This window comes from Theropithecus gelada, chromosome 8, assembly GCF_003255815.1.
Source record: "Theropithecus gelada isolate Dixy chromosome 8, Tgel_1.0, whole genome shotgun sequence".
Lineage (NCBI taxonomy): Eukaryota > Metazoa > Chordata > Mammalia > Primates > Cercopithecidae > Theropithecus > Theropithecus gelada.
Window position 1 is genome coordinate 143,016,614 of NC_037676.1, and position 13,440 is coordinate 143,030,053.

Here is a 13,440-nt window from a genome sequence, read left to right on the forward strand (position 1 = left end):
GGGTGCTGACGAGTTGATGGGTGCAGCACACCAACATGGCACAAGTATACATATGTAACAAACCTGCATGTTATGCACATGTACCCTAGAACTTAAAGTATAATAATAATTTTAAAAAAAGATGTTATCAATGACATTGTGTGCCCGAAACTTCATTAGCAATTTTAATTTCGCCCCATCCTGTGGTCCTGTGATCTCGCCCTGCCTCCATTTGCTTTGTGATATTTTATTACCTTGTGAAGTATGTGATCTGTGTGACCCACATCCTATTCGTGCACTCCCTCCCCTTTTGAAAATCGCTAATAAAAAGTTGCTGGTTTTATGCTCAGGGAACATCACAGAATCTGCCGACATGTGACATCCGGCTTTTTTTTTTTTTTTTTTTTTTTTGAGACGGAGTCTTGCTCTGTGCCCCAGGCTGGAGTGCAGTGGCACGATCTCGGCTCACTGCAAGCTCCGCCCCCCTGGATTCACGCCATTCTCCTGCCTCAGCCTCCCGAGTAGCTGGGACTACAGGCGCCCGCCACCTCGCCCGGCTAATTTTCTTGTATTTTTAGTAGAGACGGGGTTTCACCGTGTTAGCCAGGATGGTCTCGATCTCCTGACCTCGTGATCCGCCCGTCTCGGCCTCCCAAAGTGCTGGGATTACAGGCTTGAGCCACCGCGCCCGGCCGACATCCAGCTTTAAATTTCTCTCTCTTGTGCTCTTTCCCTTTATTTCTCAAACTAGCCGAGACACTTAGGAAATAGAAAAGAACCCAGGTTAACCATCGGGAGTGGGTTCTCCCGATACATATGGCCTAATCCTAATAAAGAACTAAGATGCTAAGTTGGTAAAAGACTTCGTTCGCAGGAAACTAAAAGATGAAGGGTTTCTTAAGATTAGTCAACACTCCTTGTCAAAGGACGAGGCATTTTGCATTTTGATAAAACTACTCACTAGTAACAACAGACAAACCTGTGCAGGAAGCACAGAGAAACAGAAGGAAAACAATTCCACAGGTGTGTGTGGCTGCCAATGGAATGAATGTATAAAAGAAGTCAAGTCTCGGAGCTGTCACCCAAAGGAGCCGTGCACGTGGCTGGCTGGAAGGTGAGCCAGGCAGCTATCTACAGAGTCCAGGGTGAGCTCCCTTTTTGCTGAGCAGGACACAGTGACTGGCTCATGCTGGCCTGACCACAGTGAAGCTGAGGACTTTGTTCAATGGTGAGGGAGACTCTTTCTTTCCTGCAGCCTTAATTTTGCAAACCAGGAAACATGGAGCCCTCCCTGGTTTAACCTCTTTAATTTGAATTAATGTAACAGCCCCCTAACCGGTCCTCTCTTCCAATCCATCTGAGCTAAATGATTTCAGAATAAACTTCCCAAATTACAAATTCATCAACCAAGCAAGTTATTATGCTTAACATTTTAGTGTCTCTCAAAAACTTTCAGGATGAGATTTAAACACCCCAGCTTAATTTACGAGGCACTGCTTCACTTCTCTCAGCACACAAACATTGCTCTGGCTGTCATCTTTGCATTGTGTCTGTAGAGTGGCATGGGAGGCTGAGGAGGCATCCATCTACCACTTACTACTCTCATGCCCTTCTAGGCAGCTCCTTGGTGACACCTCTTGTGTAGTCACACTTGCTGTCCACAGTTCCTCTCCTTGCATTTGCCCTTGAATTCATTCTAATCAGTTCCCCCCACCCCCATACACGGAAAATACTCTTTCAGCATCTCCAATGACATCTGCCTTGCTAAACCCAATTGTTCACTTACAGTTAGCAATTAACACAGCTCATCACTCTGTCCTTCTGAGAGCTTCCCACCCTGGGCCTCCTGAACCTTGTACTATATTCTCATGGTTTTCTTCTGTCCTCTCAGGGCACCTCTTCTTCGTCTTCTTTATTGGTTCCTCCTTATCTCCTTGGCCTGAAGATTAGATAACCCAGTGCTCACACCTGTACCTCTTAACCTCACTTCCTTGGTAACCTCATCCAGTTTCAAAGCGTCAAATACCACCCACACTTTGCAACTCCCAAACGCATACCTCTAGCTTGGACCTCTTGCCTGACCTGAACTTCTCCATCTGGTTGTCTACCTGACACCTCCCTCTGGATGTCTGAAGGTTGCTGGGACTTGCCGATATTCAGAACTGAGTCCTGGTGGGTGCACCTGCATACTACCCATTGTTCACGTGGAGCCAGCAGTCATCACAGGGCCTCGCTGCTCCCCAATCCATACCCAGTGTAGCAAATGCGAGGCTTTACTATCCAACTCTATCCAAAGTCCTCTTACTTGTCACTGTCATTCCAGAACCCCTGACCCAAACATCACTTGCCTACATCATGGTAATAGGCTCCTGATTGGTCCCTCTACTTTATCTGTACCCAGGCCGACCTACCGTGGTCTATTCTCAGCACGGCAGCCAGAGTACTTATTCTAGAACATAAACCAGATCACATTAACTCCTCTCTTCACACCCTCCAATGGCTTCCCAAATCACTGCGTACAAGCCAAAGCCCTTACAATGCCTTTACATCCTGACCAACCACCAGCCCTGGGATCACCCCCGTAGGCATTCTAGTGACCTGGGTCTCTGCTGTTCCAGGTATGCTTCCTAGCACTCCCCAGCCTTTAATAGGGAATAGCCAGATATCCTTGTAGGTTCTGTTTTCCATCCCTTCAGGTGCGACTCTCTCAGTGGGACCTTCCCTGACAACCTTATTTAAAATTGTATCCCTTACGTTCTTCCCTGTCTTATTTTTCTCGATACAGCTCAACACCATTTGATATATTATATGCTACAGTATTTATTTTCTCTATTAATTTACTCTGTTTATTGCATGTACATCCTCACCTACAAGAAATTGCCATGCATGCAAAACCTTGTCTATTTTGTTTGCTGCTACAACCTCTATCCTAGAACTGTGCCTGGAAAATGGGAGGAGCTCAACAACTACATGTTGAAAGCATGCAGTGTTTGGTCTGGCCAATCTGGCTTTTCGGTATTACTCGTCACTATTCCCTGATTCTATACTGCTGCACATTGTATTCCCCTGAACATACCACACATGCCTTGAAAGGTGCTCTTCCTTCATTCGGGTAGAAACATTCCTCAATATTTCAAAGCTCAATTCAAGTTCTATTTCCTGCAGGGAGTCCTTCCTGGAATACCTCAGCCTGCACTGAGTGGCATCCTCTATGTTTCTGCTGCATCCACAGAGTATTTGCCACATATCATACTTCTCCACAGACTATTCAACCTGCCTAAGGTTACGGTAAGACTTAAGCTGCCCAATGGCATCCCTAATACCTAGCGGAGTATCTGGCACTTGGGAGACTCTCCGACCACTGTTTGGTAAAGAAAGAAAAAAATCAGCCTAGGACCCCATGTTACTCTTTCTGAAAAACTGTTTAATTCTTCTAATTTGCAGAGATGGTTGTGAGGGTTAATGCTGTATATATACAACTCACTGCACATCATAGGAATTCAAGCCAAACTGCAAACCATCACTTGTTGACATTTTGAACATCTATTTCAAGCAAAATAACCAAGTCACACCAGGAAGACCAAATTCAGAGTAACTGAAAAGACCTGATAAGTTTATTATCCCATGAACATGACCACCACTCACCACCAGCACCACCACCTTACTCATACCCAAACTGTTAATAATATAGCCCTTCAAATGACACATTAGTGTGATTTCTGTTTGCACGCTGTTGAAATTTCTATTTCCTGAAAGAAAAAGGAATCCATTATTATATTTTTGGCTAATAGGAGACTTCCTAAGTAGCTGGGCGTGGGTAGAAAGGCAGGTATAAAGAAGGAGATAAGCAACAGAAGGATTCTGAGAGAATATTTTTATAAAGAGAATAATGGAATACAGAAAAATGGCAACAGACACCATCAGTAGAAGCAGCATTTAAGAAAACCCTAAGGACTCACTACCTAAAATGTCTAATTCTGGGAGTTAATGTTTTTGTTCAAATGTACTTCCATTCTTCTTAGAAGTCTTAACTGAAACTGGTGACTTAACTTACCAGACTTTTTAATGCTTATAAATACAAAAGTTTGGAGACATACACACACATTTACATGTAGGTTTTTAATACATTAATAGAGCTATTTTTTAAACAGCTGCGTAGTATTACATCATGTATGCATACTCCCTCATTTATTAATTTTTGCTCATTTTTTGCTATTATAAACAATGCAATAGTGAATATCCTCCTCAGGTCAGTGGTTTGCATGACCGATTTCCAAGAGGCAGACAAATGGGCAGAATACTCCTAAACTGTCTTCTGAAAATGTACCAATTTACAATGACACAAGCATGAGAGTGTATTCTCCAGAAGTCTTGCCAGTGGTGGTTATCAGGTTTCTTTAGTCAACGTAGTAAATATAAAATGAAATATATCACCGTATCCATATATTCACTGAACATTTGTGTGTCCATTCCTCTAAAAGGTAACCCATTTTTATACTAGCTTGTCTTTTACTGAATGAGCTGGAAGAATACTTGAAAATGAGAAATTTTAATTACTTGTTATATGTGTCATACATATTTTCCCCTGTCATCATAGCTTTAAAAATGTTACCTTGTACTAAACGAATTGTTTTAATTATGTAATTGTGCTCACTTCAGCAGCACATAAGTGTTTTAATTATGTAATTAAATATAACAATTTTATTTTTATATCTTTCGGAATTTGTCATGCTTAGAAGCATTCACTCCCTCCCTTGAAATGTACAGTATTCACCATCATTCTATACATAGAAAACCTACTTAAAATTATGTAATTACAACTCTATATTACACTATTCACTTTCCTCTGAAAAAATATTACTACAGAATTTTACTAACACTGCAAAATTGATTGTAAACTTTCTTTCAGGTAAGGTGTAGATTAGATAATGTCCTACAGTAAGGGCCAAGGTTATGCAGACTGTGGTGGAATGTAGTCCAGGACAATTTGGCTTGTGGCTCTTACTATAGTCTCCCCAGTAAAATCACCTTTTATTTTTATTTTTTTTTAATTAACTTATTTTTTTTTAGATACAGTGTGCCCAAGATGGTCTCAGATACCTGGCCTCAGGGATTCTCCTGTGCAGCTGGAATTACAGACATGAGCCACTATGACAAGGTAACATCCCTTTTAAAAAGCACTTTATAAATCCAAAGTAACTACGGTAGATCAAAGAACTAACAAAATGCATCTGGGCACACCCAGTTCACATGCAGAATGTACTGATCACTTATTACTGTCATGCTATGTTATGTATATACACGTATACATGTATAAGTAGTTTATGATCTAGAGAAGACAGATGGGCATATATAATTATTATGTAAAGCATGTTTCCAGGAAAATGGTACATTAGAGTTGTAGAAACATGTTTAACATTTGAATTCTTAAAAAATCTCAATTAAAAGATGCACATGTGCTGTGTCAACATGTATTTCTAACTACAACCCACTAAAGATGTTTGATGTTTGCCTTTAATATTATTTTAACTAGGCAATATATCTTCACCTTAGGGATCTACGATGAAATAGTTATATAATACATAAACATGCTATGATTGAGAATAAGAAAATTATCAAGTTTAATAATTCATTTTATAAAGACAATATAAAATTGGAAACAACCAATACCCTATCTAGCTTTTCATGACAAGTATTTTCATTAATGCTCTTTTCATATGAACAAATAGCTTAAAAAGCATCACATTTCATGTTTTGATATCAAAATGTTTCTCCCTAGAGATCAAAAAAAGCTAGCTAATAGCAAAATCAATATAGGACGATGTTTACGTTTTAAACATGGAAGGCTCATTTAATGCCTGACATACCAATGTTATTTTTAAATGTGTATTTCAAGGACCTTTTGGTAAACTGAAGATAAAAGATAAAAAATTGTTTACTAAAAAGGAAATGGTCAATCTATCACATTTAACATTTTTCCTAAATTGCTATCTTTATGTAGAGAAATTATCTGAAAACATTTAAATAATATTTATAAGGCATATACTCCTGTTTAAAGTATAAAGTGTGACACTGGAAGAAGAAAATGTCAAAAATAAAAATAAAAAATAAAGCACAAAGTGAAAAATCAAGACCTATAGCTCCAAAGGCTTTAACTGAGAGTAACTTTAGAGATTTCTGAAAGCAACTTCATTCCTCTGTTTTATACAAAGAAAACTTAGGAAAAATATACGAATAGGCCTTACTGGTGCGATCACTGTGGGAAAAACACTTTTTCTCTAGAAAAAGCCACGTCCTGGAATCACACAGATTTATGTTTACTCAGCGAAGGCTCATGGCTTCAGCTGCTGTTTTCAGGGCACAGCGCCATCACTTACCTCTTTTGAGATATATAAATAAAGGATCCAATGACTCCTCTCTAGAAAACACACAACACACACATATACCTCCCATGCAAACACCATCCCTTTCTCAAACTGCTTTGTAAACAGAGTACTCCCCTGCTGGGCAAGGCTGGATCCTCTGCATTTCTATCTGCTTCACTTGGGCTTTGGCCTTTTCTCTATCCTCATCACTGTTTAATACAATTCTGCTGACTTGAACACACACCACACAGCACTTCAGGATTTTTTTTTCCCTCTACAATCATCCTAGTCACTGAGGTGAGTGCTAGAAAGGGTCTTGGCAATAAGGACAAAACCCACATTCAGAGTCCCCACTTCCACAGTGTGAGCTCCTTTACAGTTACTCTTTGGGACGTGTCTAACAACCCTACAAAGTAGGTATCATTCTTTTACAGATGAGGTATCTCAAAGTCTAGGTTAATACAGTGTCAAGATCAGACTAAACTAGTAGCAACAACAGGAACAACAATATAACTAAAATCTATGAGCATCAAGTGTGCTAGGCATAGTTCCAAGCCTATAAACAAATAAGTCCTTTATCCTCCTAATACCATAGAAGACAGTTACTGTTCTTCATGTTTGACAGATAACAGAACTGAGGCACAGAAAAGTAATTTATAGATGGTGTCACAGAGGACTCATGATTTGAACTTAAGTCCCATAATTTCCAAATTCAGTCTTTTCCTGCTTCACATTATGTATGCTATTATCCTGCTGGGAATATTTTCATTTGATTCTTTCAGAAATCCAAATCCTCAAAAGCATTCCTCATTATATGCTTGCAGAAACTCCACACCGTTTTCATAGTGATGTTTCTAGGATATTTATTCATTCTAATCTTTGATTTTTTAAAGATTCATGACTTAGAATGTATTTTATTCTTCAAATGGTCTAAGCTTTTGAGATATATAAGAAAAAATAGAAAGGATACTTTATTTACAGTGAGTTACAAGGGATTCCTTTTTTTAAACCCAGAATTTTATTTAAACCCAAAAGTTTAAAAATACTAATGTATTTAAAAATAGTAATGGTAATTTAGAAAATCCTCTAAGTAGGTAGCTCAAAACACATACAATGTTTTTTTTTAGGCTCTATTCAAACCCAGCTCCCAGCTTGTGGAAGGTGTGAAATGGATCACCATCCCTAGAAAAGTAAGTACTCAGATTATACTGAGTTGAATTATTCATTTGGTTTTCATTTTTACAGTTACCTAAAAGAGGATAAACAGGCTGTTATGGGCAAGCTCAGCTAAATATTTGGTAGAAATGTAATTGGGAATGCTCAGAAACAGCACCTCACCTTTCTGGGGTCTGATGATAAATGACTGCGAGGCTCCATTCACCAGCCGGCAATACCCATCTATCAGGTCAGCCATATTCTCCGCAATGGTTAGGGATGGTGCCGTCACTGTCAGAGGCTAAAGGAGAATAGACCAAGAAAACAGACTTTATTGTTCTTCCCTGTAAGCAAAGGGCAGCTGTGCTATGACATCAGACATCTCTATACACTTGAAAACAGAGAAGAGTGGGAATGAAACAAGATTTGTCATAAGATTTGAGAAAGGAAATCTGATATTTAAGGACATTATTCCTAGAATATGTGACAAACGCAAACCCAGATGAAAACAGAAAAATCTTTTAAACTGGGGCTCTAGAATAAATATAGATGAAAAAAATATTTTCCTTCAGAATGTCTGGCCCCTCTGGCATACTCCAGTTAAGGGAAGAATTTAGACAATCAGCAAGTTAAAGTATGACTTCTATCAGAAACTCATGTGGACTAAATTTTTTATCAACCATCCATCATAATTTCTAATGTAAAAGAAAATTAGTATTTGTTTAATCTCCAGAATCAACAAGAGTTCCTAGAGCCCCTCAGATGTCACCAAACTCACAGAAACACAGGGCAGAAGAGTGATGAGGCATCCGCCTAAGTGAGGAGTGCTGCAAATAAAGCCACCCAGAGAACTGGCCATAACAGACCAAAGAATCCTGGTGTGCTGATGGAAACAGATGAGCTTCAAAAAACATGCTTTACACACCAGCACAACCGTGTGTGCCACCAGACTGTCCAGATCCTTTCACACATGAGTGTATTTTCTCCATCTTGCAGAAAGGACCACATTAGGCAGCATTTGCCAAATGGCTCTTTCTCGTGCCACTTGTTTTAAATCACTGTTGCCTGTTAAGAATATAGGCTTTGGATCCAGACTGTTTGGGTATGAACCCCATCTCTGTCAATTACTTGATGTGGCCAACCTGTTATGCCCCAGTTTCCTCAACTACAGAATGGGGTTAACCAAAGTATATCAAAGTATCTACTTCCTTGGTTGTGAGAATGACACAGCTTCTCTTGGCTTCTGCATAAAGAACCACGGGTAGCATGTGCCTAGTATCAGGTACTGCTGCTGTTATAATTATTATAATCATATAATAATAATTATTATAATCATGTAATAATTATTTCTACCCAGAGAATACCATGGACAACACAGTGTGGAAATTAACTCAGTTTACAGTATATATACAGTCAATGCACCACATAACAACGTTCTGGTCAATGATGGTCCACATATACAATGGTGGTTCCATAAGATTTATATAATGGAGCTAAGAATTCCTATTGCCGGGTATGCCATAGCCATCCTGAAGTTGTAATGCTCATGTTTGTGGTGAAGCTGCTGTAAAAAAAATCTACTGTGCTGCCAGTCTTATAAAAGTACAGCACATACAACTATGGACAGCACATAATACTGGATAATGACTATGTTACTGGTTTATGTATTTACTGTTTTGTTTTTTTTTAATAGAGTGTATTTTTACGTATTTTTTTAAAAAAAGTTAATTGTAAAACAGTCTCGCGCAGGGCTTCTAGGCAGTATTCCAGAAGGCAGCACTGATCTCATAGGAGGTGACAGCTTCATGGGTTACTGCCCTTGAAGACCTCCCAGTGGGACAAGATGTGGAGGTAGAAGATGGTGATATGGATATTCCTGACCTTATGCAGGCCTAGGCTAGTGTGTATGTTTGTGTCTTACTTTTTAACAAAAATTTTAAAAAGTAAAAAATACAGAAAATCATTTTAAAACTAGAAAAAAGCTTACACAATAAGTATGTAAAAAAAGAAAATATTTTTGTACAGCTGTACAATATATTTAAAACTAATTGTTATTACGAGTCAAAAAAGCTGAAAAAAATCAGTTTATAAAATATAAAAGTTACAGTAAGCTAATATTTACTACTAAAGAAAAAGGTTTTAAAAATAAATTGAGGTATATGGTGTATACTTCATATACAGTATGTACAGTGTTTATAGTCTACAGTAGTGCACAGTAATGTCGTAGATCTTCACATTCACCCTCCATTCACTCACTGACTCACCCACAGCAGCTTCCAATCCTGCAAGCTACACTCATGGTAAGGGCTCTATACAGGTATACCATTTTTTATCTTTTATACTGTATTTTTACTGTGCCTTTTCTATGTTTACATATATTTAGAGATACAAATACCACTGTGTTACAATTGCCTGAATTATTCAGTATAATAATATGCTATACAGGTTTGTAGCTTAGGGGCAACAGGCTATATTGTATAGCCTAGGTGTATAGCAGGCTACAACCATCTTAGGTTTGCGTAAGAACAGTCTCTGATGTTTGCATAACAAAGAAATCAGGGAATTAGGTATTTCTCTGAATGTATCTGTTGTTAAGCAAAACATGACTGTACATATAATTCCAAGAAGTTAATTTCCTTGGTACTTGATGATAATCCTTTTTTTTTTTTTTTTCTGAGACACAGTCTTGCTCTGTCACCCAGGGTGGAGTGCAGTTGTGCCATCTTGGCTCACTGCAATCTCTGCCTCCAGGGTTCAAGAGATTCTTGTGCCTCAGCCTCGCAAGTAGCTGGGATTACACGTGTGCACCACCATGCCTGGTTTATCTTTGTATTTTTAATAGAGACAGGGTTTCACCATGTGACCCCACGCCTCTAGTGAACAGCCCTCCCTAGCCTCCCAAAGTGCTGGGATTACAGGTGTGGGCCATGGTACCTGGCCTGATTATAATCTTTAATCATCATTATCTTTACAATAATGTTCTTCAATGATTTTTAAATCTGTCTCCTGTCCTATTCTTGGGGATATTTAATCATTATTATTTGTAATGTAACCCTTTCAATATGTAAGAAAGTTGTGATTCTGATGATCCATGAAAACTTCATCCTTTTCATAAAGAAGTCAATAGTTCTAAAACACCACTATGTTACCATTTTCCCTTAATGATGAATGTAACAGTTCCTTACCTCGGGTGCACCTGCTATTTTTAGTTGTAGCATTCCTTTTCTGTCCTTATCTTCACTGTTTGAATACTGAATGGTCTGCACTTGAGTGAAGTCAGCAAGATGTGTGGGCTATAAAAAGGAAAGGTAAAATCTTTAGACTATGGATAAAAAACTCATTTCACGGAGTCTGTAAATGTTCTGTGAAATCCTTGTTGTCCTGAAAACATCCTCCCTAAGACTGAAGGTCTGGGGAAAAAACCAGATTCTCCATGCTGCCCCAGGGGAGCAGCCATGAGACTGTCTCCTGCACTTCAAGGTCAGGTCCAGGTCTGCCCTCTGTGATGTGCTGAGGAGACCCATATGTGAGTCGGATGAGTGAGAGTACAGCTACCACCGAGAGAGAACAGAAGATAAAGGAAGGAGGGAAGCTGAAGCAACCTTTGGCCTGACTCGTTTGCCAGCCTGGGAGGAAACATATGGAATTCTTAGAGAGAACATTCTGCTCCCATTCCCAAAGAAAGAGGATCTGGGATTACTCTCCATGCACCCTGGGCTACAGTAAGTTCTAAAACTTGCTGGAGTTCTGTAGCTAGGGAGACAGTAGGTATCCAAAGGGCCCTTCCCAATACAGAATAACCTCTTAAGACATGCCAGGAGAGTCTATGGTCATTTTCCTAAATAGTATAAACTTTTGCTTCTTTTTTTTTCTTTTCCTTCTATTACTGCTGCACAAATTAATAAACACTCTCCTTCTTAAAAAGAAAAAAAATAGAGTTGGGAGCAATGGCTCACATCTATAATCCCAGTACTTTGAGGGGCTGAGGTGGGATGATCCCTTGAGGCCAGGAGTTCAAGCAGCCTGGGCAAAATAGTGAGACCCTTTCTCTACCAGAAAAAAAAAAAAAAAAAAAAAAATTAGCTAGGCATGGTGGTCTGTGCCTGTAGACCCAGCTACTTAGGAGGCTGAGTCTGCACTAGTGCACTCTAGCTTGGGCAACTCAGTGAGACCCTTCCTCAAAAAAATACATATAGAAGATACATGTATCTTCCACCCTTCTAGCATCTCATGAGGATGATCATTTTGCATGTGAAGATTCCTATACATTTCTTCAAAACAGTTTGCTTGCTTAAGGCCACTCTGACAGCTAATACCCCTTCTCATTTCATGGAGAACAGACGATGCCACTACAACTGAGTTGGAATTGTTCAAAAAAAGATTCACACTGAGCTGCCCTTCCCAGCAAAGCATCTTCCTGCGCTGTTTGTAGGGACGTATGTTTTGCAGAGCTCCTGTCTTCCCCCAGGAGGCCACAGGCAGTCCTCCATTCTCTGGGCCTAGGCTTCTCCACAGCATGTCCCACAGTCCCTCTGCATATTCTTCCCGCTGATCCTCTGGGACATCCTGCCCTTTTGGGGTTTCTTCCATCTCATTGGTCTCTCTTTCCCAGTTCTTTTTATTGGCTTCTCTCCTACTCAATCTATAAATGTGAAAGGGCTGCACAGCTCTGTGCTGGGTGGGCCCTGTTATTCCCCCTAGTTGTGCCATGGCAAACGAATACCATACAGTCCTGGCGCATTAAGTACCATCTCCAGCCCTGACATCTCCCTGGAACTCAGACTCATGCATCCAACTCCCTATGTCATATTACCACATGGGTGTCTGCGAGAGATTACTAACAACATAGTCAAAAGGGTACTCTCTCAAAACATGTTCTTCCTCCAGGCTTCCTGACTTCAATAAAAAGCATCACATTTGGCCGGGCGCGGTGGCTCACGCCTGTAATCCCAGCACTTTGGTAGGATGAGGCGAGCGGATCATGAGGTCAGCAGATTGAGACCATCCTGGTCAACACGGTGAAACCCCGTCTCTACTAAAAATACAAAAATTAGCTGGACGTGGTGGCATGTGCCTGTAATCACAGCTACTCGGCAGGCTGAGGCAGGAGAAACACTTGAACCACAGAGTTGGAGACTGCAGTGAGCCGAGATCATGCCACTACACTCCAAAAATAAAGGCATTCTCACTGATTCTTCTCCCTTTCCCCATTATCCAATCTCTCCACAAGTCCCTGGCAACTTCAGCTCCAAACATCCAGAATCCATGTGTTTATTATTTCCCATCTTCACAGTTGTCACTATGGTCCAGGCCACCATATGATATCCTGCTTAGAGTCCTGCCATTTTTCCTAACTGGTTTCCCTTCATCCATGCTACAATATAATGTCCCTACCTGGAAGCCAGATCATATCACTCCCCTGCTTAAAAAGGTACAATACAAAGCATCATAACTTACATGATTTACACAGCATGACTTCTATCAGCAAACTGTCTACATGATTTGACCCCTGCCTGCCTCTCTGACCTAATTTACTGTTATGATCTTGTCTTGATGATATGTGCTCTAGTTTCGTTGGGACAGAACCATTTCAGGGGTGGGCTGTTTTTAGTTGACCAAATAATAAGGAATATGAAAGATAACCAAGGGTGCTAGATGTCACGTGAAGCATGGGTAATTCCTGCACAATAAAAAATTGTCCTGTATCCTCAATGGCTTTCAAATATCCTGGTGTGTATTTATGTCAGTGCAAAATTTGACTCTAGAAACAAAGTCTGTTTAAAACCACAAAGTATGCTCTGCATTGAATTTTCTAGCAACGCAACTTATGTGTAACGCAAGGGAATCCTATATTATGCTGTTTTTGAAGTTTTATTAGGAGTCGCTCACCATTTTGGAGAATGACACCACCAAGGGTAAGACTTGCTATAGTTATTTTGGT

General features: G+C 39.9%; 1 protein-coding gene across 50 annotated transcripts in view; it reads right to left on the reverse strand.

The window, feature by feature from the left end:
• The window catches only part of PTK2 (protein tyrosine kinase 2), a 358,952-nt gene that overhangs the window by 148,405 nt on the left and 197,107 nt on the right, over positions 1-13,440 (reverse strand). For 47 of the 50 annotated variants that reach the window (XR_003120911.1, XM_025395124.1, XM_025395157.1 and 44 more), the window contains 2 exons: positions 10,685-10,792; positions 7,683-7,800 (listed from right to left, as the gene is read on the reverse strand). Coding sequence is in view for 48 of the 50 variants with exons in the window: in XM_025395124.1 (XP_025250909.1) it covers positions 7,683-7,800; positions 10,685-10,792 (226 nt within the window). In the remaining 2 variants the exon portion in view is untranslated. The remainder of the gene's footprint in view (positions 1-7,682; positions 7,801-10,684; positions 10,793-13,440) is intronic. The other 3 variants (XM_025395156.1, XM_025395154.1, XM_025395142.1) reach the window with 1 other exon arrangement.